This window comes from Cajanus cajan, chromosome 1, assembly GCF_000230855.2.
Source record: "Cajanus cajan strain Asha chromosome 1, NIPB_CcT2T_4, whole genome shotgun sequence".
Taxonomy (NCBI): domain Eukaryota; kingdom Viridiplantae; phylum Streptophyta; class Magnoliopsida; order Fabales; family Fabaceae; genus Cajanus; species Cajanus cajan.
Genome location: NC_138517.1, coordinates 31,428,564 through 31,456,507, shown reverse-complemented (window position 1 = coordinate 31,456,507; position 27,944 = coordinate 31,428,564). Strand labels below are relative to the sequence as shown.

The 27,944-nt window shown below is 34.9% G+C and overlaps 1 protein-coding gene across 2 annotated transcripts; it reads right to left on the bottom strand.

Moving 5' to 3' along the window:
* Positions 1 to 644: 644 nt before the first annotated feature.
* On the bottom strand, positions 645 to 27,080 carry NOF1 (U3 small nucleolar RNA-associated protein). Of its 2 annotated transcripts, XM_020364695.3 has the most exons (24): positions 26,922 to 27,080; positions 26,600 to 26,663; positions 25,878 to 25,999; positions 25,303 to 25,480; positions 24,748 to 24,886; positions 23,962 to 24,085; positions 23,540 to 23,637; positions 23,347 to 23,463; positions 22,900 to 22,980; positions 19,694 to 19,878; positions 13,667 to 13,739; positions 10,929 to 10,988; positions 10,762 to 10,800; positions 10,578 to 10,666; positions 8,947 to 9,011; positions 8,419 to 8,465; positions 7,635 to 7,694; positions 5,436 to 5,507; positions 3,044 to 3,073; positions 2,854 to 2,948; positions 2,588 to 2,693; positions 2,412 to 2,474; positions 1,827 to 1,898; positions 645 to 1,134 (listed from the first exon to the last, which is right to left on the bottom strand). In XM_020364695.3, the coding sequence occupies exons 2-24, from the start codon at positions 26,632 to 26,634 to the stop codon at positions 1,057 to 1,059; spliced, it is 2,028 nt and encodes a 675-aa protein (XP_020220284.1). In that variant the 5' UTR covers positions 26,635 to 26,663; positions 26,922 to 27,080; the 3' UTR covers positions 645 to 1,056. The 2 variants fall into 2 exon arrangements, with proteins under 2 accessions (XP_020220284.1, XP_082915260.1); XM_083059134.1 differs by lacking the exon at positions 5,436 to 5,507.
* Between the last annotated feature and the right edge of the window lie 864 nt (positions 27,081 to 27,944).

The window sequence follows — 27,944 nt, the reverse complement described above, 5'->3', positions numbered from 1 at the left end:
TCAAAATCTTGTAAGTTTGTGTTAAATGAATAAATTATATGTAAATTAAACAAAGATTTTTCAAAATCTATCATTCAAAATAATTCATTAAATATTTATGTTTTTTATACCAATAGATTTTTTTAAGTTAAAAAATTATTAATTCCTCTAAATTTTACATACTATTAAAAATAATTCTAATTAAATACTATAAAACTTTTTTTATATTAAAAAAATGTCTTAATTCAATACCACAACTTAATAATTTGAGGCCGACGGTGACAACTTTCTTAAACTTCTCTATTTTAATAATGTTTACTGCCTGCAGCCAAGAAACTTATTCTTGCTAGGAAATTTGTGAGCCTGCATAATGAATGGACTATTTTGTGTTTTTGATCTTTGCAAGAAAAGTCTACGAGTCTTTACCTTGGAGAATACAGCATTTCTCAGAAAAATCACAAGTCCTCTGTTTCCTGAGAAACATGGTCACGTTGAAAAGGTTTCCTCTTGATTTTGGCTATACACTCCGTCAAATACTTTTGTAAATACCAAGTACACGTTGGAAACTGCAGAATTATTTTTGATCTTGTTTATCATTTAACTTGGGTTTATGCATAGTGGGCATATGAAATTATGTTAATTTTAATAAGTAGTTCTTTAAAAAATAATAAGAAATTGTACGGAGTAGATAACGATCATCATGGAAGGGCAAGATTATCAATGGCAGATGGATGGGATTGCGTTGCTCACAATGCTTCGCCAAGTCCCAAGGTTCGATCGTACCAAATAAAACGTGACTTCCGTTACATTTGGTATTATTCAATATATTTTACGAAAAAAAATAAAACTATTATCAGAATTAATGCTAGCACCTAGCAGTTATAAATTGTAATTCCTTCTACTATTTTACAATGTCTGCTATCATTAAATTGAAACCCAAACAAAATTTTCCTCCAAGCATCCTTGGAAAAACTATTTTTGACTCATCTTTGCGTCAAAATCATTTTCAAGAGCCTCTTGGGGACTAAGGGAACGATGCCACCACGACGGACCCAAGTTAATTCGCATGGCAGAATTCTAATGGCAGAAAACAAAAACACCTTTGTCCGCGGCCACCATTCTTTTGGCTGGAGTAGTTCCAACAATTCTTTCCAGCTGAAATGCAATCCAAAAACAGGAGTATAATACAATTAACAATTATGAAGAGTGAAAAGCAGAAAAGGAAAACAAGATTAGAGGAGTAGCAGTCAAGAAATACTGCAATAGACTACTACAATCCAGCAGAAAACAAAATTAAACGAAATGTCACTACCACCTTAAATATAACTCCCACATTCTCACAATAATACTACACTCGTGACAATTTTAATAGCGAAAGAAGACCATTAAACAATTTCTCATTCAATTAAGAGCACCACCATTTTGACAAAACTCCATAACCCCTACGATACCATTAATGTTAAAATCTGTAGACGTTATGTATGAGAGAAAATATCCAGATGGTCCAAGCAGTTATACAAGTTAAAGCAAAAATAGGCAGTTTGTCAATGAAGGTTTTTTTATTAAAAAAAACAAACAGATAGCTCTGGATAGACAAAGTCAGTCGAGCTATGGACTGTAGTGGTGAAAAAGCCCATCTATCATCTATAGGCATACTCCAGTCAACAATGTAGCACTAGGAAAGAAATTAGGAAGCAATAATATACCAAGTCATAGAATCCCAATCTTTCCATCTTTCTCTCCCTTTCTAGCACTAATCATCTTTTCATGGAAGTACATGCTAAACCCACACAAAATTCCAGCAAGTAACACTATAAAGGCACATCAAAGAGAGAATAAAGTATTACCCGAAGCTTGTCAAGGAAGGAAAAAAGGACCGTGCATGTCATATTGTCAGACCCATCAAGCATATTCACAATCTGCAACAGAAAAAGGAAAGTAATGAAGAAAAATTGACTTCAGAATCTAGATTGTTTTCAGTGTCACACATAAGAATGACATCTGATGCAAATTATATCAACATAGAAAAGAAATCATGAACAAAAAATTCGATGAAATGCATGTTATAGAAACAATTAAGAATAATAAACTACTGAGGCATATTTTGGTAGTGCTTTTTTGGAGTCAGTTGATTGTGCTGGAGTACAATTCCAAAACTTTTAGCCATAAATTTATCCCTCTCCATCTTTAATGGGACAGGCTTGTTTCCTTACCTTGCTTATGTGGTTTTGCATATTGGTTTTTTCAGTTTTCCAAGGTTGACCATGCAATAGGACTACATTGTTCTTTTAAACATAGGTATTTTATCAATTTCTTTCATTTAACATCTTTGTAGCCATGGAGGATTCCTATTTCATCAGTTTTATGCTCCTTTCTTAGGTCATTATTTATGAGTGAGAGGAAAAGATATCTGACTTTACAAGCCTGCTTACCTCAGGGTAAAATTCCTTCCTCTCTGGGAGAGAATAAATGATTAAATTCTGAACCCCACGAATCTGCCATCAAGAAATAAACTAAATATGTTGGTATTCAGTATCAATAAAAATAAGAATGCAGAGGTAAAAAACGGGAAAGGAGAGGGAAAAATAAATTATTCAATATATACAACCTTATATCTGTGGTAAAAATGAGACCTTTCCGTGTAAAGCATAATTTTTCTTTTGCCTTCGTAAAACCAAAGACGTGCACGAGAAATATCACTTTGTGTTGTATACCTAAATTAACAAAAAATACCTCTCATGAATCAAAATGCAACATAATAACTAGCTTAAAAAGAATTTAGAGAAAAGAAAAACGCAACTACATTATGATCAAATAATCATATTCAACTAAAAAATAAAGAACGATAATGCCATAAAAGAATTGGATCCTTACTCCCCAAGCAGACAAAAGGAGGCATTCTGTGACTTTAAAAAATTTCGGATTCGAATAAATTCAAAGTAAGAATTGGTAAATAACATAGTCCCTCCCTGCATCAAAGAAAACCAAAAATTGAGTCTATGAATTTAAATTATCACATGCATACAAGCTAGAAAAAATATCAAAGTTTTTTTTAAAAAGTAACCTGATCTAAATCTTTTATTCTGGGGAAAACCTGCAACACAAGAATGATTGACATTATTTAAATGACCCAATTGTCAATTTTTTTCAATAACGAGCACATGATTGTTAATACCATTTGGACCATCCTAAGGCACTTATTTAAAGAAATTGAACAGAAAAATTTAGCTCACAACTTCTACGCAGGTGAAGTCAGCAAAAGGATATGCACAAAATAGACAAGAGTTATACCAAGGTAAGCTTAAGTAAATTGAATGGATGCATCATTATTAAACACGAATAAGATATGTACAAAAAAAAACAACACACAAATAAGGACATTTGACATTCAGGGGAAAAATTACAGGTGAAAAACAAATTTCTAAAATGCCAGCAACTACATCCTTTTCTATTGATTGAACGAATTTCCATTCAACAAGAGATAAAACAATAGTCCTCTAATGTCAATAATTATATGAACAACTGCAACTAAAGGGTATTAGAGAATAGAATAATAAATACTTTTATTAACTGTATTGAGTTAGTTTCTATAGTAAGTTTCTGTTAAGCTCATTACGTTAGTTAGTTGTGTTAGGTTTGTTATCTACCTTGTTGAGACTTGTCTATATATGTAGTCTGTATCTCATGAATATGTACTCTAAAGATTTATCAATAATACAATTTACTAAATTCTCTAAACTCTCTCTCATAAAGGGAAAGAAATACATTTCTTTTCTATTTTCTTTATATCATTTTCGATTACATGACTCTTACGTTTAAACTGCAGTATTAAGTATTAACCCAATGCCATGAGTAAAAAAGAAAACAATTAGCTGACTAGAGTTAAAAGTCATGGAGAGACTATTCTTATCCTAATCTATTATGGCTAAATTAATAACTAACTGCCAAGGTTATCAATAAGGTTATACGGCGGATGGCGGCAAGGACCTTTAAGTGCCATATTGCCATGGCGGATGCCATGGCGGTCTATGGCGGACATCATGGCGGACAAAAAAAAACAAAAATATATATACATATAATATGATGCAAAAGTAGAAAAATAACAAACACAGTCACATATTAAAACCAACCATATAACAATCTAAAATTCATGGCATTTATAATCTATTGATAGTCATCATAAAGAAACATAAACCCCTAACCAACAAAAATAGCCATCAAAACAAAGCAACAATGTTAAAAAATAGCAAAACATAATTGTCATTCCTAAAACTATTTTGTTTAATCCTAAAACAAAGCAACAATCCTCTGCCTCCCCTGACATTGTCGGATTGTCGGATGCGGTGGCAGTTGTGATGGCAAAACTCAAAGGAGGAGGAAGAAAATCTTGTCGGAGGTCACGGTGGGTGGCCTGCAGAGGTGACGACGGAGGTGGTGGCGGCTCGCGGGGAGGCTAGGGTGGCGTGCGCGGAGGCAGCTGCGGTGGTGGCGGAGGTTATGGTGGCGCGACAGTGATGCAAGCGGAGGAGAAGAGACGTCTTAGTTCTTACGTGATGGTGGCGGCTGCGTCGGAGGCTGCGACGGTGGCAGCTGCGTCGGAGGCGACAGCGGCGGTTGAGTCGTCGGCGTCGATGGCGGTTGCGTCGTCGGCGATGGTGGCAGATGCAGCGTGGGAGTCGAAGCAGTTGCGGGGGGGGGAGGTTTGCACGAAAGGGACTATAAGTGATTTAGGGTTTCTAATGCCCTATTTCATCTGTTGGGTGCCCAACCCGGAAAACAAACCCGGGTCCAAACCAGAAAATAAAATAAAAAAGGCCCAAAACGAAAAAAAAAGGGCCAAAACGAAAAACAAAAAAAAAATGGCCCAAAAACGGCGCCATGTCCGCCACGCCAAACCCGCCGTAACGGCCGCCATCTCCAAAATGGCGGAACCCCGCCATTTTCACCCTAAACCGCCATAAAGGATTGCGGCGGCCGCCGCCACGCCGTTATGGCCCCGTTATGGCGCCGCCATAACCGTTTTTTGATAACACTGCTAACTGCTAGTACAAGAAATCATAACTTACTGCCATTGTGGCCTATTTGGAAACCTAAGATCAAGAAGGGCTATAATGCGAGTGATTAAATGACAAGGGCATGCGACAAAAATATATTCCTTGGTCATCAGGTAGACAGGACTCAGACACAGTGTGTCTTCCCAACATTATAAATAATGCAATTGCCAAAACAAGCGCCCAAAATTTTAGTACCATGGATATCCTGAGATTAAACTTTGCCATCAGGGCTTACTTGAGCAATGACTTTCACTCTTAAAGGTTAGAAATATGGCTTGACCCAAAATTAGCAAAGAAAGAAGATCAACAACATCAAATTCTCAGAAAGAATGGACAGTAAGTTCTTCAAAACCAATTCAACATAACATAATATTTTTAAATCCGTAAGTCAAAAATAGATACCTTCTTAACAAAATAATCAAAACGGGCATCATCAGCTTCTACTATTGAGTCTACACTAAATCGTTCATAAATCTGCAGGGTTCAAGATTTAGATAAGTATTAGCTCCAATATAGAGTAAGGTACAAACATATAGTGATAAATCTGAATAAAAATTGATAACACAGAAGGCAGAAAAATGAATTGCCTGACCTCAATCAACATTAAATACGAATGTCTTTCTTGCCCAAAAACGTTTTTATGAACTTCTCTTTTACAAGAGACGTTTTAGGGATTCTTTTAACTTTTTATCTTATTTAAATTTTATTTATTATAATTATTTATAAATTAAAATTTAATATTTTAAAATTGTTACAGATATTGTGAATATATTACAGATATTGTGGATACATATATTATGGCTATTATCCTCACTATCAATTAGGGATATGATTAGATTAGTTTCTATAATATTAGAGATTAGTATCTCTATCATTTATTGTATTCACTCTATAAATAAGATTGGTATGTGTACAACAATACACACAATTCCTGAATCACAACATGGTATCTAGAGCTTAGGTTTTTTCTTTTAGAATATATTTTTCTCTCTTCTTGCAAAGGCCCTTGTTGCCACCTCCGGCTGCCGCCGGCCGCCGCGCCGGCGGTTACCGCCTCCGATCGCTGCGCCGCCGACCACCGCTTCCGGTTGCCCACTCTGACCGCCGTCGGCCACTGCGCCGGTGGCTACCACCTTCGGTCGTCGCACCGCCGACCGCCGCCTCCGGTTGCTACCTCCGGTCGTCGTGCCGCCAGTTGCCGCACCGCCGACCGTCGCCTCTGGTCGCTGCCTTCAGTTGTCGCCTCCGACCGCCACCTTGGGTCTTCACACCGCCGCCACTGGTCGCTTCCTGTCGCCGCCTCCAACTGCCGCTTCCAATTGCCACCTCTGACTGCCACTTCCGGTCGCCAACTCCGACCGCCACCTCCGGTCATCGCCTCCGGTCGCCGACTCCGACCGCTGCTTCCGATCGCTGACTCCGACCGCCGCTTCCGGTCGTCGCTTCTGGAAGCCAACTCCGACCGCCGCTTCCGGTCGCCACCTACAACCACTTCCAGTCGCCGACTCCGACCGTTGCTTCAGGTGGCTGTCGCCTCCGATCGCCGCCTCTGACCGCTGCCTCCGGTGACTAGTTAGTAGATATGTTCACAAAATCGCTTAAAGGACCTCGGATTGATTACATTTGTAACAAGCTTGGTGCATATGATATATATGCTCCAGCTTGAGGGGGAGTGTTACAGATATCGTGAATATATTACAGATATTGTGGATACATATATTATGGCTATTATCCTCACTATCAATAAGGGATATGATTAGATTAGTTTCCATAATATTAGAGATTAGTATCTCTATCATTTATTGTATTCACTCTATAAATAAGATTGGTATGTGTACAACAATACACACAATTCCTGAATCACAACAAAAATAATTTATTGACAAATAAGAATAATCTTTTGCTACAATATAAATTATTTATCTAAAATGTAAAATATAATTTATATGTTTATAAATATCTATTTATACAAATTTTAAATATAATTTATGTATTCAAATATAATATTTATTTGTATATATAATTTATTATAAATTTTAATTATATATAATAAATATTTAACTTGTGCACAGGTTAAAATACTAGTAATAAAGAAAAAAAATGGGACATTGGTATATCAAAGGAACTAATCATGAGAAGAAGACCCTTTAGTTTGTTAGCAGTTCCTTGAAAGAAGTGAGAGCTTATTAGCAGCTCCGTACATAATTGGACGTCCATGAAAATATGCTAATTTGTGAAATACAGATATTACAGTCATTTCCAATGATTTACAGATGAAATAAAGCATCCTGATAAATATTATTTCTTTTGTATTTCTGAGCAGAAAATATAGTAAGGTAGATAATAATATCACTGACTCATCTCTCTCGTGTACTGTAGTAAAAATACAATAATGAATATTTTTCCCATGTAATACGATGCAAAGAAATCTAAGTGTAATTAATAAAATTGCCAATTAGACTATCAGAATGCATAAAGAACCAATTGGTTTCCTTCCCATCTGAAACATTAGGCATCAACTAGACCTTAACTGCATCACATAAGTATAGGACCAAAAGGCAGATTATTTATTCAAGCAAGCAGCAATATTGAAAAAATTACTTGTCGTATGTCAGGTAGCACTTTGTGCAAGACACCTTTATATTCACAGATCAGTTTCACCTGCAGATGTAAAAAAAATATACTTAAATAATTAAAAATTAAAAACAATTATTTTGGTTGGTGTAATTGCTTAAGGGGAGGACAAAAAAACACACATGCATGCACACTATTTGATTGCAGTTTTCATTTCACAAGATCATCAACACCATTCCTAAAAAAGTCTATAAAAGAGCAGGGAAATTTTAAGTCATTCTGATACATTGTGAACTTTTCAGTCATGATGCATCTTTAACAGTCTATACCAAAGCAAAAATCGACTATGGCTTATGGCATAGTCTCGGATTCAAGTCTTGCAAATAGAAAAAAAAAATATGATTGAGAGAAGACCCACTAAAAGTGTCTAGACAGGTTTCAGCAAAACCAATGAATAGTGTGATTACCCAAAGTGAATAAGCTTTATCCCCAACCCTCCACCACTAGGCTGAGGTATACTTGCAGATTACATTTGGAGCAAAGCCCAAAAATATTGCTATTCATTTACATAATCCCAATCTCATAAAATACTGGGATGCAGCTTCCTATTACTGAATCCCTAGAATATTGGAATTTTAAAAAGGGAAAATCAATCATGTCAAACAGTAATCCTCTGCCATAGTGTTGTAGCAGTTTCAGTAACCGAAAGAAAATGGTGAAAAGTACAATGCTATCAATGGTGAATGGCAGTTCTACTAAAATCCACAGTGCTATGGTGCTGCCAGAACCGGTATTTGGCTATGTTACATACCTTCCCTTCATAATTAATGCACTGATGATTGAATGAAGCATTTATATCTGCAACATGGAAAAATGCGTTATAGCATACTTGGCTGTGTTTCAATAGTGCACACACGTAAACATGGATTCAATAACAAACTCTAGTTATAACTGAGCATATAAAAAGGTGAAATGGAGCATAGGTTTAACCACTCATCTTCCTTCAGAAAAGGCAAATTCCAAAACCAAAATTTCACCAATGTTATAAAATGTAACAGATTATCATGATGATTGTAATGTAAAATGTAAAATTGTAAATATAAATAGATAAAATCATTCTTGCAAAAGGCAAGATGGATCACATTGTGAAGCCAAAAAACAATTATTTTTCCCGCAAACTAACATCTGCCCCATTTACTAAAACATAATAAAAGGGAAAGGAATGCAAATGCATATGTTCAACAGATAACACCTAGCTTTCTGTAAAAAAAAGGTAAAGGCAAAAAATAATAATGTAAATTTGATCTCAAAAGACATGACTACAAGGAAGGATCATTACCTGGATTTGAATAAAAACCCAGTATTATTGTTTGCCTGTAAAATCTGGCATGATCATCAAGATACCTAAAAAATACAAACATACAAATCTCAAAATTCTGGTATAAACAATGTTACAGATATTGTGAATATATTACAGATATTGTGGATACATATATTATGGCTATTATCCTCACTATCAATTAGGGATATGATTAGATTAGTTTCTCTATCATTTATTGTATTCACTCTATAAATAAGATTGGTATGTGTACAATAATACACACAATTCCTGAATTACAACATGGTATCTAGAGCTTATTAGGTTTTTCTTTTAGAATATATTTTTTTCTCTTCTTGCAAAGGCCCTTGCTGCCACCTCCGGCTGCCGCCGGACGCCGCGCCGGCGGCTACCGCCTCCGATCGCTGTGCTGCCGATCACCGCTTCCGGTCGCCCACTCTGACCGTCGTCGGCTGTTGCGCCGGTGGCTACCACCTCCGGTCGTCGCACCGCCGACCGCCGCCTCCGGTTGCTACATCCGACTACAGCCTCTGGTCGTCGTGCCGCCAGTTGCCGCGCCGCCGACCGTCGCCTCTGGTCGCTTCCTGTCGCCGACTCCGACCGCCGCTTCCGGTCGCCGCTTCTGGTCGCCAACTCCGACCGCCGCTTCCGATCGCCACCTACAACCGCTTCCAGTCGCTGACTCCGACCGTCGCTTCAGGTGGCCGTCGCCTCCGTTCGCCGCCTCTGACCACGGCCTCCGGCTGCTTCCAATTAATTTAGCAGATATGTTCACAAAATCGCTTAAAGGACCTCGGATTGATTACATTTGTAACAAGCTTGGTGCATATGATATATATGCTCCAGCTTGAGGGGGAGTGTTACAGATATTGTGAATATATTACAGATATTGTGGATACATATATTATGGCTATTATCCTCACTATCAATTAGGGATATGATTAGATTAGTTTCCATAATATTAGAGATTAGTATCTCTATCATTTATTATATTCACTCTATAAATAAGATTGGTATGTGTACAACAATACACACAATTCTTGAATCACAACAAACAAGAAATGTATATCTTACTTCTGACCCCGTTGCCTCTGATAACCTGATAGTAACATGCAGTTCATAAAACAAATGAATAATGAATATATTAAAAGCCAAGGAATATCTTTCTTCTCCATAATCCAATTGAATGGAAAAGAAAAGAGAGAATACAATTGCATGCAGAAGAATACACGTTTGCTTTATGTCTGTGGAATCAGTGCACTAATCACATTTTTAAACTTCTCAACAGTGATTAGTGCACTAATTCCACGTAATAAGCAAGGCCTCTTTTCAACCGTGATTGGTGCATGCTCTTTAAGGTCTTCAAGCATATGTTCATTTTTTTGCCTCTCAACTGTTTCCTTTTAGTTTCTCTACGTAGAAGTATATCTTATCCTCCTCTCTCATTTATTTTTTCTCTATAATTTAATTTATTCTTAGTGTTATTCAAACAAAGAAAAAAAATTACCTCCAATTAATTTAAAAAGAAAACTGAAAACATGGGTAAAGAAAATTGTACAACATTAATACTAATCAAGGGGGTGAAAACATAATAAAAACCAACTTCAATGCAGAAAAATTACAGAATGTACCATGGTCTAATGCGCATTACATCTGTTCCTGGCTGCTTAGATGGCAGGCGGTTCAAGTGTTCAATAACTGTATGCACATGAGACCAATTCTGGCAAGTTTCAACATTAATGAGAAACAACAGTTACTGCATTCAAAATGATGAGGAAATCAGTTATAGTAATTTAAACAAAGATCACTGCATACCTGCATTGCTATTACATCTGCATGATCAATAATCAGAACCTGTTCAGAATAAATAATGCTTTATCAACTCCATATTCTATGATCCATATACAGAGCAACTACATATTGATATAGATTTGATATTTATTAAATATGATATAACATTAATTATAAGTAGGGCAACTTACCTCGATGGACGAAAGAAAATCTACATCTTTTTCCTTATTACTCCCAGCCTCCTCAATTTTCTATAATAACGAACAAGCTGATGTTAGCATATATAAGCAATACATTTATAAAAAGATTCAGCAGAGTTTCATACGACTGAGGATTATTAATAAACAAAAACTATTTAAAATCGTATTAATATAAATGAACAATATATAGAACAAATTTATAAAAATAAATGTGTATTCTCTACTTTACTAAAAGAGTCACATACTATGTATAAAGAAGGTAAAATTAAAAAATTGAGTACCTATACTTGAAACCATTTTCATTTTGATCCTTCAATTAAAGAAACTCCACAGTTTGGGTCTTAGATGAAAAACATTTATGACATGGTCCCTATCGTTTGCCTAAGTTTAACAGTTTCAGATTTTCATTTCCTTGAGTTAGCTAATTTTTTTTTCCTACATGCCATCATTCCATCACAGCAAAGACAGAGAAGAACTCAGCAAATCTGGCAGTGTCAAAGCTTCATAACTTTGGCAAATGTTCCAGTAAATGGATAGCAGCCGGAGAACCCTTAGTGATATAACCCTAAGAGAACCTAGCCGCCGTCCTGACCTAGAACATTCAAAAATGAGAATAACCTGCCTTTTACCAGTTCCCTTTCTCCTTATTTATATGGGTCATATATGCGTGATTCGGATCATCGATCCTCATTCCCTTAAATGCGTGTGGATCCCCCTCTCTAATGAGCCTATGATCCGCCTTTATGATCGTAATCAAATCTATGCAAGAATCACGGAAATCACAACCTTGATTAGTTTTACCGGAACTCACTCATCCATACACCTAGGACTAGCCTAAAGTCCGGGATGCTCGGTTGGATGGGGATCAAGAGGATATATTCTGTTCGGACTTCTCGGAAAATTGGAGATCAGGAGGGTACACAAACCCTCCTGGCTTATGCGTTATCAAGGCAGAGACGTTGATCGGTCAGATCGGCAAATTGGAGACTCGGAGGGTACACAACCCTCTTGGCTCGAGCGTTGGTGACGTATAGAGACATTGATCAGTCAGATCGGTAAATTGGGGACCCGGAGGATACACAGTCCTCCTGGCTCGAGCGTTGATTACGCGTAGAGACATTGATCGACCAGGTCGGCAAATTGGAGACCCGGAGGGTACACAGTCCTCTTGGCTCGAACGTTGGTGACGCGTAAAGACATTGATCGGCCAGGTGGGCAAATTGGAGACCCAGAAGGTACAGCAAACAACCAGGACTCGGATTTTTTTTTCATGTAGGGACCAAAAAAGTAGAGTTGTTTATATAGGGACTAAACTGAAGGGGAAAAAAGTGTCAGGTATATGGAACAAACTTTTTATTTAACCTATAAAGAAAAATCCACATGCATTTAATTATATGATGGTATAAAAGCTTCTCATTTATTGAAAAAAATTTAAAACTGTCTACCTGCAAAGCATTCTGACTTCCTATAGTAAACCCATTTGGTTAAAAGGAAAGTATCTTTGTGATGATTTTATACAAACAGGTGATGAGATTGACAGGTCTGTAATCATTAACACCAACTGCCTTTTCTTAGAAGTCAGATAAAAGTAGAGTGGCATTAACCAAAGTTTTTCTGTTACCATAAGAATTAAAACAAAAATGTTGCTCTGTAACCATAAAGGTTACCCAAGAGTTAGAGGAGAGAAGTTATTTATTGTTCAAGTCTCACCAGGAAAATAATAGAATCAACTTACTGTGTAAATAGGAAAATTCTAGGGACTGTTCCCCTCAGAAAGATAATTTCATATTCATATAGAATGTTTTTACTGACAACTATGATATGAACTGATCCAAATTTTATTTTATTCAAAATAAAAATGTAAATAGATACAGCAAACAGCATTAGAATGCCCAATACTTTTTATTTATACAAAAGTTAAGGAAAATACTAACAATGTCCTTAAAGCCTGGTTAAGAAATTAAAAGTGGAAATATTTTCATTGTAAAGTGCAAGAGTGCACTCTACCATGCAATTTCAATGTGATTTTCAGTAAAACCTTTCTATACATTGATTCCTTAACCAGTGTCTTAAGGGAACTGGTTAGCAACACCCTAAATTTAATTCCCAACAATAAAACCCAAACCAAGCCACTGTACATGAAAACCACTTATTTGGATGAAGACGACTTGTATGACATTGTCACTTCCATCACTGGGTATCTTCTCTAACCTGTTAAAAAGATTCCATAAACGTTTATTCATTTACCATCACCTTGACCTTCCAAGGTGACAAGCACCTGATTTTGATGGCATGAGCAATATTGCTATTGACATGACAATGGTTTCAGTTCAAGAGCAGAATGTTCAAAGAAGAGATGACATGAGATGTGATAATTAGAATATTAGTACGTGAATATTTTATGCTCAGGGCATGTAACATACTCCTCGCCTTGGTTTTCTTATGAGACTTTCTCTGCTTTTGGGGTTTTATTCACCCTTATTTCCTAGAAGAGGATGGCCTACCCTATGCTTTGGTTCTTGTACTATGTATTAATATGATTTGTTCACTAAAAAACATAAATAAACAACAAAACAAAATAACTGTCCAGCCAAAATATAAGGGAAACTTGAATGGATCAATCAAAAATATGTAAATTTAATCTAAAGGAAGCACAAAGAAATCAATAGAGTCAAATATGAATAAAAGAAACTAAAATAAATGAAAAATGAAAGAAAAAAACTGTTTACATTAACCAAGCAAAGTGCTGAGGCAATAATAATGTCTGAGGTATGGAAATCACTGAACAACTTGATTGTCTTCCTGCACAGAACAAAGCATAAAACTTAAATTGGAACTGGAAAATCATCTCATATTGCAAATGCAAGTTACAACAAATACAGTTTGAGAAAAGCAGCTTCCCATGGGTTGAGATAGTATAGTAATGTGCCATCTGCCATGTATTTTAAGAAAAATCTTCAAACATAAAAAGATGTTTTATATGCAATAAAAGTGTTCATGTAAATCTGGAATAAATAGGGACTGATCAAATTGATTTTAGCACAAGTGTTAGAGTTGAGAGAAAGAGTAGTAGAGAGAACAGAATTGTTTCTCATTGATCAGAATTTTTATTATAGAATAGTAGAATACAAGTTGACCAGCATGATCCATTTATAGTGCCCCCACCAATTTGTGACCAGAAAGTACCTACTAAGCTCAAAGACAAATTTTATCGTGCAGTTATATGTGTGGTTATACTCTATGGTAATGAATGCTTGACTTTAAAATGACAACAAGAGAAATATGACAGTAGCAGAAATGAGAATGTTAAGATAAATGTATAGCCACTGAAGAAAGGACAGGATAAGAATCAGTTGTATACTGTTGGATAGAAATCCCAAAATTTATGGGATATTATTATGTTGCAGAATTTCAGGGATTAGGATCTATGATTTATTCTTTATTGTTGTTACTGATTTATAGGGATTATTATATAATTATAGGAATTGCCTATTATTTGTTTCCTTTTTTATTTCCCTGTTTTACCTATTTATGTACTAGACCAATCATTTGAATAATAAGAAGAAGAATGATTTCTTCCACTTCTGATAATATGGTATCAAGAGCCAATTCTTCTTCATCGTAGATGAAAATTCAATAAAGTTTCATGGCTGATGCGCCACCCACACAACCATCCACACCAGAAAATATTTCGCCTTCCAATAGAAACCTAAACAACCCAGCCCATATGGCTTCATCCTTCCAACCTATTGACCTAAACCCCTCAATTCAAATAACCCAACACAAATTAAATGGGTTAAACTTTCGAGAATGGTACCAGTCGGTCCTTCTTGTCATCAAAGGGAAAGGAAAAATGGGCTATCTTACAGGGACTTCTGCAGCTCCACCAATGACTGATCCTTCCTACAGTAACTGGGATGCAGAGAACTCCATTGTCATGGCTTGGTTGATAAACTCAATGGAACTTAAAATTGGCAGAACTTACCTTTTCTGCAAAACTGCCCATGAAATATGGACCACTGTTCAGGAGATGTACTCAGACCTCCAAAACTCAGCCCAATGCTTTGAAATAAGGTCAGCTTTGCGTAATACTCAACAAGGTAACAAATCTGTAACCGAGTATTTTAATATGTTGGTAGAGTTATGGCAAGAAATGGACTTGTTCTATACTGTTTCATGGAAATGTTCTGAGGATAAATTGTTGTATGACCAAATGCTGGAAAAAGAAAGGGTATTTGATTTTCTTCAGGGACTTACAAAAGAATTAGATGAAGTTAGGGGACGGATCCTTGGCCTCAAACCACTACCAACTCTCAAGGAAGCCTTTGCCATGGTTAGAAGAGAAGAAAGTAGGAGGAAAGTGATGTTGCAAAACAATCCTACAATTGAGGATCCTCATCTAAACTCAGCTCTTGTGTCTCGGAAAAATGATCTAAAGACTATTCGTCCTAAAGAGGCCAAGACATGGTGTGATCATTGCCAAAAACCTTACCACACCAAGGAGACATGCTGGCTCATTCATGGAAAACCTGCAGATTGGAAACCTAGAAGTCAGCGCAAAGCTGCTGCCTCTGTTAATGTTGCTAAATCTTCTGCAGATTTAAAGAAGCAATATTCTACTATTTTTTCTGATGAGCAAATGGATATGCTAAAGAACCTACTCTCTCAACTCAAACCTGAAGCTTCTGCACCAGCAAACTCTACAGCAAACATTGCTCACAAAGGTAATGGTCAGTTTTCTTTCTTGTCTAGACAGGAAAATACAGGAGAATGGATCCTAGATTCCGGAGCTACTGACCATATGACAGGGTCATTGGCTGACTTTACGTCATACAAGAAAGTTGATAAAGGTGTTACTATTACAGTAGCTGACGGTAATTCATCAATGGTAGCTGGTACTGGTGACTTAAACCTGTCAGGACTAAAACTAAAATCTGTCCTTTATGTTCCTGAATTAAAATACAGTCTCATATCTGCCAGTAAATTGACTAAAGATCTAAATTGTGCAATAATTTTTTACCCTTCTCACTGTATTTTTCAGGATTTGTCTTCGGGGATGATGATTGGCAGTGCTAAGGAACATAATGGTCTGTACTTTGTATCTAATTCACCATCAAAGTCGAATTCTCCTCAAACCATCTCCCTATCAACCGTGTCAGATTCAAATGTTTTTGTATGGCACAACCGTCTTGGTCACCCTAATTTCAATTATTTGAAACACTTGTATCCAGATTTATTCATCAATAAAAATATTTCTTCTTTTAGGTGTGAACATTGCATTCTTGCAAAACAATCTCGAACTAATTATCCCTCTCATCCCTATCAACCATCACAACCCTTCCACCTCATTCATAGTGACATATGGGGGTCCTTCTCGAATTCCTAACATAAATGGAGCTAGATGATTTATCACCTTTATAGATGACCATACTCGTGTGTGTTGGGTGTACCTCTTGAAAGAAAAATCTGAAGCCAGCACAACCTTTAAACAGTTTCATAAACTTGTCACCAATATTTTTGGCTCCTCAATTCACATCCTTCGTACTGATAATGGGCGGGAATACTTCTCTAATGATCTTAATGGTTACCTACAGGAACATGGCATATTCCATCAAAGTTCTTGCAATCATACCCCGCAACAAAACAGGGTTGCTGAAAGAAAAAATCAGCACATTTTGGAGGTTGCTCGTTCTCTTATGTTCACCACAAATGTTCCCAACCATTTTTGGGGAGAAGCTGTGTTAACTGCTACCTATCTTATCAATCGTCTTCCCTCCAAACCTCTCCAATTTTTAACCCCTCTTAACTGTCTAAAAAATTTTTTTCCTTTAGTCAGAATGTTGGAGTCTATTCAACCAAAAATATTCGGGTGTACAGTCTTTGTTCATAACTCAAGTCCTACAAGAGGAAAACTGGATCCAAAATCTCATAAATGTATATTCCTTGGCTATTCTCCCACACAAAAAGGGTACAAATGTTACTGCCCAAAATCCAAAAGGTTCTACATATCATGTGATATTACTTTTCTTGAAAATCAACCTTTCTTTCACAATGATTCGTTTCAGGGGGAGAATATGATTGAACCTCATCATTGGGATCCTTCCATCTCTCTTCCAATTTCTCTTCCTTTACCTGAACCTATACAAAAAGAATCTGAAACAGAATCTACACCAATAACCAGTCAAGGGGGAGAATTAGAAAAGAGGACTCAAAATGAGTTCAAATTTTTTCCAAAATTCTACACTAGGAGACATAATGTTCCTTTGCAAGGTCAATCTTCAGACTTGGAGCCAAATCATGTGGAAGCAATAGACTGTAACATTGAAGGTAATTGTGCAGTTGAAAATCTTAATGTTGAAAATGATACTATGGATGAATTTGACTTGCCTATTGCATTACGAAAAGGAGTTAGATCTTGTACAAAGCATTCTATATCAAATTTCCTCACATATTCTAACCTATCTCCGAGATATAGAGCTTTTGTTACAGAATTGGATAGAGTTCAGATCCCAAACACTGTCTTTGATGCTCTTAAAGACGAAAAATGGAGAGCTGTTGTCCTAGAGGAAATGGCTGCACTAGAAGAAAATAAGACCTGGGATATTGTCAAGCTGCCCAAGGAGAAGAAAGTTGTGGGCTGCAGATGGATATTTACCACAAAAATGGGTGCAGATGGGAAGATAGACAGGTATAAGGCGAGGCTAGTGGCCCAAGGCTATACCCAAACCCATGGTATAGATTATGAAGAAACATTTGCACCAGTTGCAAAACTTAATTCTATTAGAATTCTCATTTCTCTTGCAGCAAATCTGGATTGGAAACTACACCAATTAGATGTGAAGAATGCTTTCTTGAATGGGAAGTTGGAGGAGGAAGTTTATATGAAATTGCCCCCTGGATTTGAAGGAGAAAATAATGATGTTGTGTGCAGGTTAAATAAGTCCCTGTATGGACTGAAACAGTCCCCAAGGGCCTGGTTCACAAGATTCAGCACTACTATGAAACAACTTGGCTATGTTCAAAGCCAAGCAGACCACACCCTTTTTGTAAAAAAAAATCCAAAGATGAAAGAAGGGCTATTCTTATTGTCTATGTAGATGACATGGTAATCACAGGTGATGACAATCAAGAAATTGACAATCTCAAAAGTTGTTTGCAAGCAGAATTCAAGATTAAAGATCTTGGGCAGCTTCAATACTTTCTTGGGATGGAAATAGCTAGAAGCAAGAAAGGTATTTTCATCTCACAAAGGAAGTACACTCTTGATTTGCTTCGAGAAACAGGGAAACTGGGGTGTAGACCTGCAACAACTCCCCTAGATCGAAATTGGAAGCACAAGATTATTGAAGATGATCCTCTAGTTGAAAAGGAGAGATATCAACGCCTTGTAGGAAAACTAATCTACCTATCTCTCACTAGACCAGATATTGCCTACGGTGTTAGTGTGGTAAGTCAATTTATGCATTCTCCTAGGAAGAGGCATTTGGATGCTGTAAATCAGATTCTTCGTTATCTCAAAAGTACTCCTGGGAAGGGATTACTGTTCAGAAAAAATGAACACAGAAGTGTAGAGTGTTTTGCAGATGCTGATTGGGCAGGTTCAATTGAAGATTCAAAATCTACCACAGGATACTGTACAAAAGTATGGGGAAACCTAGTGACATGGAGAAGTAAAAAACAATCGGTTGTTGCAAGAAGCAGTGCAGAGGCTGAATATAGAGCAATTGCTCAAGGAGTTTGTGAACTGATTTGGATAAAAAGATTATTACATGATTTATTTATTCCCCTTCAAGAGCCTGTGAAACTGTACAGTGATAGCAAGTCAGCCATAAACATAGTACATAACCCAGTGCAACATGACAGGATGAAACATGTAAGAATTGACAGAAACTTCATCATGTCAGAAATGGAAAATGGTACATTTTCTCTACATTATGTTCCAACCAAATTACAAGAAGCAGACCTGCTGACAAAGGCTTTGTTGAAGTCAGATTTTGAGTCTAATATTAGCAAGCTAGGAATGACTAGCATCTATTCACCAGCTTGAGGGGGAGTGTTGGATAGAAATCCCAAAATTTATGGGATATTATTATGTTGCAGAATTTCAGGGATTAGGATCTATGATTTATTCTTTATTGTTGTTACTGATTTATAGGGATTATTATATAATTATAGGAATTGCCTATTATTTGTTTCCTTTTTTATTTCCCTGTTTTACCTATTTATGTACTAGACCAATCATTTGAATAATAAGAAGAAGAATGATTTCTTCCACTTCTGATAATAAAGAGATATTGGTGAAGTAGCAATCGAGAAAAGATTACAGAAAATCATTTTAAGGTGGTTGGAACATATACAAAAAAAGTCACTAGAAACACTGATGAGAAGATTAATTACATAGTGTTTAGTCATACAAAAAGAGGGGAGAAGGAACAAGAACATTGGAGAAATTGTTAAGAGGGATCTCATGGTAAATAATATCTCTAAGGATTTGGTCCAAGCCGAATGACATAGGGTGATCCATGTAGCCAGCCTCATTTAGTGGAATAAGGCTTTTGTTGTAGTTGTTTTGGAACCCCGACAGTGCCCACATCAACCATTGGCTTCAACCACTCACCAATTGAAAAAATAACCACAAATAACATGGAGTGACGAGTACAAAAACAGATGTTGATGGCAGACTTCTACAAGATTCCACAACATATCTTGTAAAAGGAAAGCGAACAAACAATGCTACACTGTAAGAGTATAGTTACCTAGTAAATTTGATGCCAATCATAAAGTCATCCTCATTATTGCCACCAAAAAGTATTTGAAAGTCAGACGGCTTGGAAGAATTGTGAGGTTTTGCATTTTCAGACTCTTCGCCATTTTCTATATCACCTTTATGTTCTTCACTTCCAAATTTTGTTGAAAAACGATCCATATGTTCAACATTGACCTGACAAAACAAACACAAGTGTCATAAAGGACCAACGGAATTGTTTATATTGCTCAAGGAGATGCAATACAATATAATAAGATGGATAATATTAATAAGAAACACTGGCAACAAGGAGTCAATGGCCAAAAACTTGAGCACAAAGTTGTGTACTAGCTACCATTTCAGACTACCAAGTTCAAATGAAGGTTCAATGGAGACATATATTGCTGGTCTTAGAATTTCACTACCCGTGCAATTTGATATGCATTGAAATCAATAAAATGAATTGGAGTTATATACACTATACAAGCATTTGTAGACCTTCTCACATTCTAGACCAACCCAATGCAATCATAGCTAACCTTGTTCAAAATCAGATAAAAACACTATAATAATATCACAGAAATATTCTTAAATAGAAGGAAAATAAATGACAACTACATAATTCTTTATTTTCTGATTATTCATAGGATTTCTCTAGAAGTCACTCATTACAGAAAAGTACATCCAATTTGTACAGAGAGGGAATATAACATTCAAATGTAAATAAAAGGCTAACATCAGCTGAACATTTAATTGATATTAGCTGAAGACATTATTTTTGCAAAAAATTAAATGCTTATGTTCCCTACTGAATTTTTACCTAGCATATTGACTAAAACTCTTTAGTATCACTAATTTGAAAAGGGGCAACCAAGTGCATGAGGCTCATAATAAGTGAAGTCTAGGGAGGGTAGTGTATACAGCCCTACCACTCTAATTTTACTTAAAAACTACATAACCAAAAAATTGACGTCCCCCAATTTCAAACAATTATCTATTGATGCAAGAAAAATTTCCAACTTCAACCTAGGGCTAGAATCAGAACTTACGATGCCAAATATGGATTAGAATTAGAATAATTAATCAGAAGAAACCCTAAAACACAAGAATAAAACAACATAAGACTCCAAATACTGAGTTCATAAGTTTGTGTTGTTGGTTAACTTTATACTCCCTCCAATCCTTATTATAAAGCACAATAAAAGGAAATCGTGGTTCTTTTATAAGGCACTATATAACTTCTATAGAACATTAATTTTATATTTCATAATTTGCCCCTACTAAAGATTATGAGAATATATGTTTCTTGTTAAATAATTAGAAGAGAATTTGAGAAATAAATGTTCTCTCTCACCTCTTAAACTCTCCAATTGTCATTTATCAATTTTATTGGTATTGTGCATATGCTTTGACAGAGTAATATTTTCACCTCTCCCATAAAAACTTAATGATAAGAAGGGTCAAATTGTTACATTGTTATTTTGTTTTATAAATCTAATAAAATCACCTAATATAACAACTTATATTGGTCCGTGTGATTCAGTTGAAAGTTCTTTATAATGGGGGTTAATTTTTTAAGCTTAAAAGTATAATTTCTAAGTTAATGAGTTCCCAAACCCTAGGATTTGGAATATAGAAAGAAACGGAAAAAGGTGAAGTAAAAGCTCCTAAAACTAGTTTTTTTTAAAAGATACTTATCTTTTTAAGTTTTCTTCATTTTAAAAAAAGCTATTTTTTAACAACTATTTTTTAAAATTTTGTTTGGTCTGACTTCTCCTTTAAAGGAGAAGAGAAACCCAAAATAAGGTAGGTCAAACACTATCTAAGTATTACATAACCTGACCGGCCATTAAAAATTTCAATATTAACATTAAGAAAACCTCATGCATGAGTTGTATATCATGTTGTATCTACTTTTGACTGACAAATACTGTTGTTAAATTGTACTAAAAAAGTATTGATGCAAGCCCATTGCAAACATCTTGATAGAATCAACTGGTAAAGAGAGAGAGATCGTGAAGAAAACAAAAGATGTCTGCAAGATTTTTATTGACCCCCTTGCTGAGCCACTCCAACTCAGTCAATTTCAGTCATACAAGGCAATTTCGAGAGTGCCTACTCTCCCAACATTACAATATTTTCTCCAGCCCTTATTTCTTCTTATTTATACAATATAACAGTCCCTACAGGACTGTTATCAGTTAGTTATTAAAAATAACTAACTGCCTCCCTTTTCCCTCCTAACATAGACCTGTTTAACCACAGGTCTCCTATCACATCTAAATAGGAAACAATTAATCAGTATAATATTCAATTATTTTTTTAGGAGTAAAGACTCTCCTTGGAGCTTAGCTGCCTTGCTCACGGTATATATCAAGAAGTTTCTAGTAGACAATCAAACTTCATACAGCTTGGGGGAGCTCTTTTCTATTAAACTCCATCTTTTTATTAATTTCTGCTTAATTAAGGGAGCATAGACCATTCTCTTTTCTTTGTAATGTTTCTCTCTTTCTATTTCTTAGTTTATGCTTTTACTTTATTATTTTATAATAGAAAATATTACTACCATCAGTCCTAATTATAAGCAACATAGGACAAATTATCAAGATCTAAAAAAGTAATTAATATGATTAGTTTTAATTAATTCTACCATAAATTCAATTTTTATTCCAAATATACCATTTACTTTAAGTAGTTGTCATATTTAATGTTAGTTATAAGTAGATGCATAGGAAATAGAGTTAATAATAAATGAAGGGTACAAAAGAAATTTAACCCAAGTAATTTTAAAAACTAATGATTATTGCTTATATTTAGGACCAAAGAAAAATTAAATTTGTTGCTTATAATTAGGACTAGATGTAGTATTAAAAAGAGCATAGAAATATAGAACACCCATAAAAGAAAACATGGAGCAGAAATCAGCACCAAAGCAGAACAAGTATTTTTGATCCTACGGGAGATGCACAAGTACAACAGCACAAGTAAAGACATCTAGCTAAATTTTATGGAATTATACTTTAAAAGTATGTCATTTAATTCATTAATAAACGTGTTATGCAAAAAAATCGATTCAAATTCCCAGCTTGAAAATTTAGAAAATATTTCATTGTCCAAAACATTCATTGATATTATGCAATGTTCAAGGGTCAACACGATGGTTAGCTTAGCTTGACTATACATTTCAAAAAAACAAAGGAGAGAACATCAAAATACCTTGTAAGCTGAAGGTGTGAGCTGTATAAGCCTCTTTACAACACGATATACAATGCTTGACAATGGCAATAAAATTAAAACCTGTAGCATGAAACAGAAAAAACATACATAAAATATGTTTAGCAAATATTAAATAGAAGCTTACTTCTAACTTTAAGTTCATTTTAAAGGAATACTAAGTTTATCAATTAAACATGTGACAAAGAAGAGGGGGGAGGAGGGAGTATTTTCAAATCACAAAGAAATATGTATTTCAAGGAATACTAAATCAATTAATTATTATATTAAAATAAATAAATAAAGTATGCTTGTTTTCTACAATTCAAAAGGAAACAAGTATAGTAAATGGAAATATAAATTGCAGAACACTGATTAAAGATTTGAAGTGACAAATGCAATTATAATAAATATAAATTTGTAATAAAGAAACAAGTAAGACTCCTTAACCTTAGGACGAGTAAAGCCCTGATCTCGAAATCTATCACTATCAGCATTCTCTTTAAGCTTGGTCAGTTTGGCATCATTTGTTTTCACACAGTCTCTAGTTTTGAAGACATGATTGAGCTGTGCATAATAATCACTATGTCAAAGACGCTTACAAGCTATAATTTTATATAGAATGAAAGGGAAATATACTTACAGAATGCATTATGTATGCATCCATGATGCTTGCATCTTCAAGCCCTTTGAGATAGAAAGGCCTCTTGTTACAGTAAAGTATATCCCTGTAGCTGCTGCCTGGAACCAAGTCAACATGAAGTAATTGCCAATAAAACGATAAAAAAAATCAAAAGTGGAAAAGTCATTAACTACTTTATTTGGCATTTTGCAATTTCCCTAAATAACCAACATAATCCCCTATCAGACAAGAAATATTTTTAGAAAAATAGAAGAAATAGTATAATTTTATGATATTAGAAGAAACAGAATCTTAAACGCACCCATGGTGAAGCAAACATTAATGATAAAAATCTAAATACACTAATGGGAGGATTTAGGCATTTAATAATTATTATTGCAAATGCACAAAGCTCATAATGTAATGATTTGAAATCAACTTACAAAGGGAGAAAAACATCTTTTGTTTAGGAGAACTAATATCTTTGCCTCCAGATGTCTTGTATACATCCATCCAATGCTCAGACAACTTTGCTTTGAGACCATGACAAGAATTGATATCCAAATCCTAAACAAGATAGCAAGAGAGAACAATGTAATATGTATTTGAAGCCTTCAGCAAAATGAAGGATGAACATATCTTTTATAAGACAGTGTAAGATTCTGAATTTGTGATGTGAGTGGATTTTACGTGATAAAAAAATTACAACAAAGCCAATATATGGCTGATACAATGACAAAAGAAAATTGTCCATTCCATTTGAAACAAACCGTTGTATTTTATTTCACTGAATAGGCAAAGGCAACTAATCAATATCTCCAAGCAGACAGTAAGTAGACAACATAACATTGACTCAATTTACAATAATCAACTTAAATAGTAACCTCACAAATTGGGATGCAAAGAAAAAGTCAACTGGTCCTTTTACTTCAAAAAAACAATGGGTAAAGGGCATCAACATTGACCACGCTCAATATCTAATTAGATTTTCTCACCTGACACGACATCATCTATTTGAGGGCAAGACATAAATAGAAAGTGATGAAAGACCACCATTAAAGAAAATGTAGCATTGCAGTGTGCCAAAGCCAACCATTCCCCATTACTTCATGGCTACTGATTGGCAGATGGCTTTGAAATTGTACTAAATTTTGTGTTTTCACAGAGGTTGCAGAGACATGAAATCTTGCATATACGATGTACCAAAAGAATATAATAACATGAAATACCTCCAAAATGTTCTCTCCAGTTCCTGTCCATTTGCAATTTGACAAACCAATAGCTGGAGTCTCCCAGCTAAATTTCCTGTTCCTTTCACTGTCAATTTCTTCTTTGGATAAATCATGTTGCAAATGTAAATCAAAAGAACTGCATGGAAAAAACAATGTCGGATTAAAGGATGACCTAGCAAGGAAAACGTATAGAAAATATATATGATTGATGTTACAAAAGAATACACTGTCAAGTAACCAATCAGTAATAACCAAATTCATCGCAAAACAAATCATAGAACAGGCAAGTGGTCAAAATTATAAATGACACAATTAATAAAACAATAACATGGAAACCAGTTATAAAAGAATTCAGAAAAAAAAAAATGTTAAAAGAGAATGAAAAGAGTTCTGACGCATCTAACAGCCACTTAGCCCTTTTCTTTATATTGACCTCTATGTTTCAGAGGATAGTCAGGATACCTTATTCCTCCCCCCTTGTTTTAGTTTCTCTCTAGGGAAGTTTGCTCTATCCCTGAGGAAAAAGATAAAAGATAATTAATATTAACAAACCTCAACTGCACTGAATCTTCAGAAGTCAGTCGACCATTAATTACAATATCTTCTTCATCTGAATGAAACCCAACATCTTCTTCGGTTTCAGAACCTTCTATTAATCCAGAATCATTGTCATCAGGATCTTGCCACAAACTTTCCGTAACTTTGCTACTAGGAGACTCATTGTCAAACCCTAAGAAAACAAAGAGCAACAGCTTCATCAAAAAGATAAATTATCTTATGCTAGTGAAAAATGGGAGACTGCAGAAAAACAAATAATCATTAATCAGTCAGTGTGCCAGAGCATGCAATCAGAAACAAATAATTACACTTATTTATATAATAATGACCTGACAGAAGGATTTTACTACTTGTGCTTCTATAAAAAAAAAAAAATAATAGGATCAAGTACAGCATTTAATTAAAGACCTATGGCCAATAAGAAAATTGTATGAACCTGATCATAAACACAATATAGCCTTACAGAAAAAAAACAAATAATGAAAACCTAACAAGTAAATATTTGCAGCACATATCAAAGTTTTTGCCTTTCAAATAAATATATAATTTCAAAATATGTTTAATCTCACCTTCCCCTTCATCATGGACATCCTCCAGCATGCTACGAGATTTAGGGACATCTGCAATTTTCCTTTTTTCCTGCTTATTGCCTTCTTTCTTTTTTTTCTTACCTTTACCTTCTTCCCTTTTCCTGAAAAAGGGGCAGATAGCAATGCAAATTTTTAACCTTTAGGAACTCCAACAAAACAAAACAAAGTTCTATATAAGCCTTATAAAACATTTAATAATATATAACATTTAATCAATCATTTAAACAAAGGAGTAAATTATCAGGGATCACTGAAACTCAAAGTTTACAAACACACTTAAACAGAATGAATAGCAAGAATTTAATTTCTTTTATTTAAAAAATAAAAAAAATTAAAAAAAATCCCCACCTGAATGAAAGCCAAGATAAAGCAACGGCAAGAAAGCTGCAGCATGAACTAGGAATTTTTTAATTTTGATTTTCATTGTTACATGCTTGGTAGAGTAATGAAATCATACAAGTTTTATTTCATCATGACTATACAATTAAGAGAGCTTTCACAGGGTGAACTTATTAATAATACATGCAGTTTGGTAATTGGTAACATATTATCTTTCAAAAGCTCTCTCAAAATGCGACTATTTCTTCAAAGTAAGCTAATTCCTAAACCAAACACGCACTAAGCTCTAAACCACAATGAGAACACACAAATGTCCGATTTAAGACACCTCCAGTTAGAACAAACAAAACCATTAGCATTACCTTTTCAATTTAGACGCACTTTGTGGAGTCTTCATGGCGCTAGAGTTTTGTTTCAACGGTTTCCCTGCATAGTGTTGCATTCAGTGAGTGAAAAGAAAATAGGAACGGAAAACAGTTAACGGTAGCGCTACAGCAACAGAGAAAAAAAAAAGTTTCGAACAGAAACTTCAAAAGCATGGCATAGCAAAATAATCTAGGTTGAGGAAAATCGAACGAGATGGAAGATTATTTTGAAAGTGAATTGAAATTGAAGCTTATGAGTAATGTTGGATAATTCACGAGTTAGAATAGATGTGTGTGGAAAGAAGAAAGAGTAACCAACCAGCGACGGCGTTGGAACGGTGCTCCGGCACGGCGAGGGAACTCGGATTAGGGTTCTGCGGCGGCGAGGGAGCTTCTTCTGCTTGTAATCTTTTGAACTTTTGAATTGACCGGTTCCACAGCTCATGGCAACAAGACTACGAGAGTTTCGATAGTTTATAAAAAGTTTTTGTTTTTAAATAATTTTGATATATCTTTAATAATATGTTAAATTATTCGATTTGTTTCTCAATTTATTTAATTTAATCTCTTTTTTGTTAAAAGGTTAAATTTAATTACTTAATTTTTTTGAAAAAGTGTAATATAGTAAAGACTAATAACATCTCCAATGGGACTTAATAACATCTCCAATGGGACTTAATAACATCTCCAATGAGACTTATAAATAATCTCTATACCATATCCCTGCTAAATCAGTTCTAACCCACTTTATGGGTTTAGGGTTGTTTCTACAAGTAACTCTGTTAAAATTTAAGCAACCCATAAGATGGGTCAGAGATGATGTGACAGTGATGTGCCACAAGAAATTACTTATAAACAACCCACATTGCAGATGCTCTAATAATCTAAAAAATTTTATACATGTGCACATTAAAAAAATGTATCACTACAAGTGCGGGAAATTAAAATTGCTAGTTATAATTAAACAGAAAAAACATATTGCATTTTTAAGAAAATTAAGCAATCAAATTAAATAAAATGAATGAAGAAAGTGTGATTTAATCTTAATAATGTATTAAACAACCTTAAACTAAAAATCTGTAGAAAAAATACTTTAAATTGAAGAATTTAATTAGAAGTTCTATTCCAATTAGATTTTAATCCACATTAAGAACTTATTTTACACTTTAATTTTTAGTCATTATAAGAATGTTTATATCATTAAATAATTAAAAATTATTTTAAATATTATCATTCTATATATAAATTAGAATAATTTTAGTTTTATAAGCGTTTTATTTTTCGAAAAAAAAAATACACAATGTACAATACTTTTACACTATCATTTAAAAGTTGGTCTAAT

Coding starts and splice junctions, on each gene's coding strand:
- NOF1 (XM_020364695.3), bottom strand. CDS start 26,634: ATGAAGACTCCACAAAGTGCGTCTAAATTGAAAAG. Junction 26,000..26,599: donor AGTGCGTCTAAATTGAAAAG/GTAATGCTAATG, acceptor CCCCTTTTTCAG/GAAAAGGGAAGAAGGTAAAG. Junction 25,481..25,877: donor TGTCCATGATGAAGGGGAAG/GTGAGATTAAAC, acceptor TTGTTTTCTTAG/GGTTTGACAATGAGTCTCCT.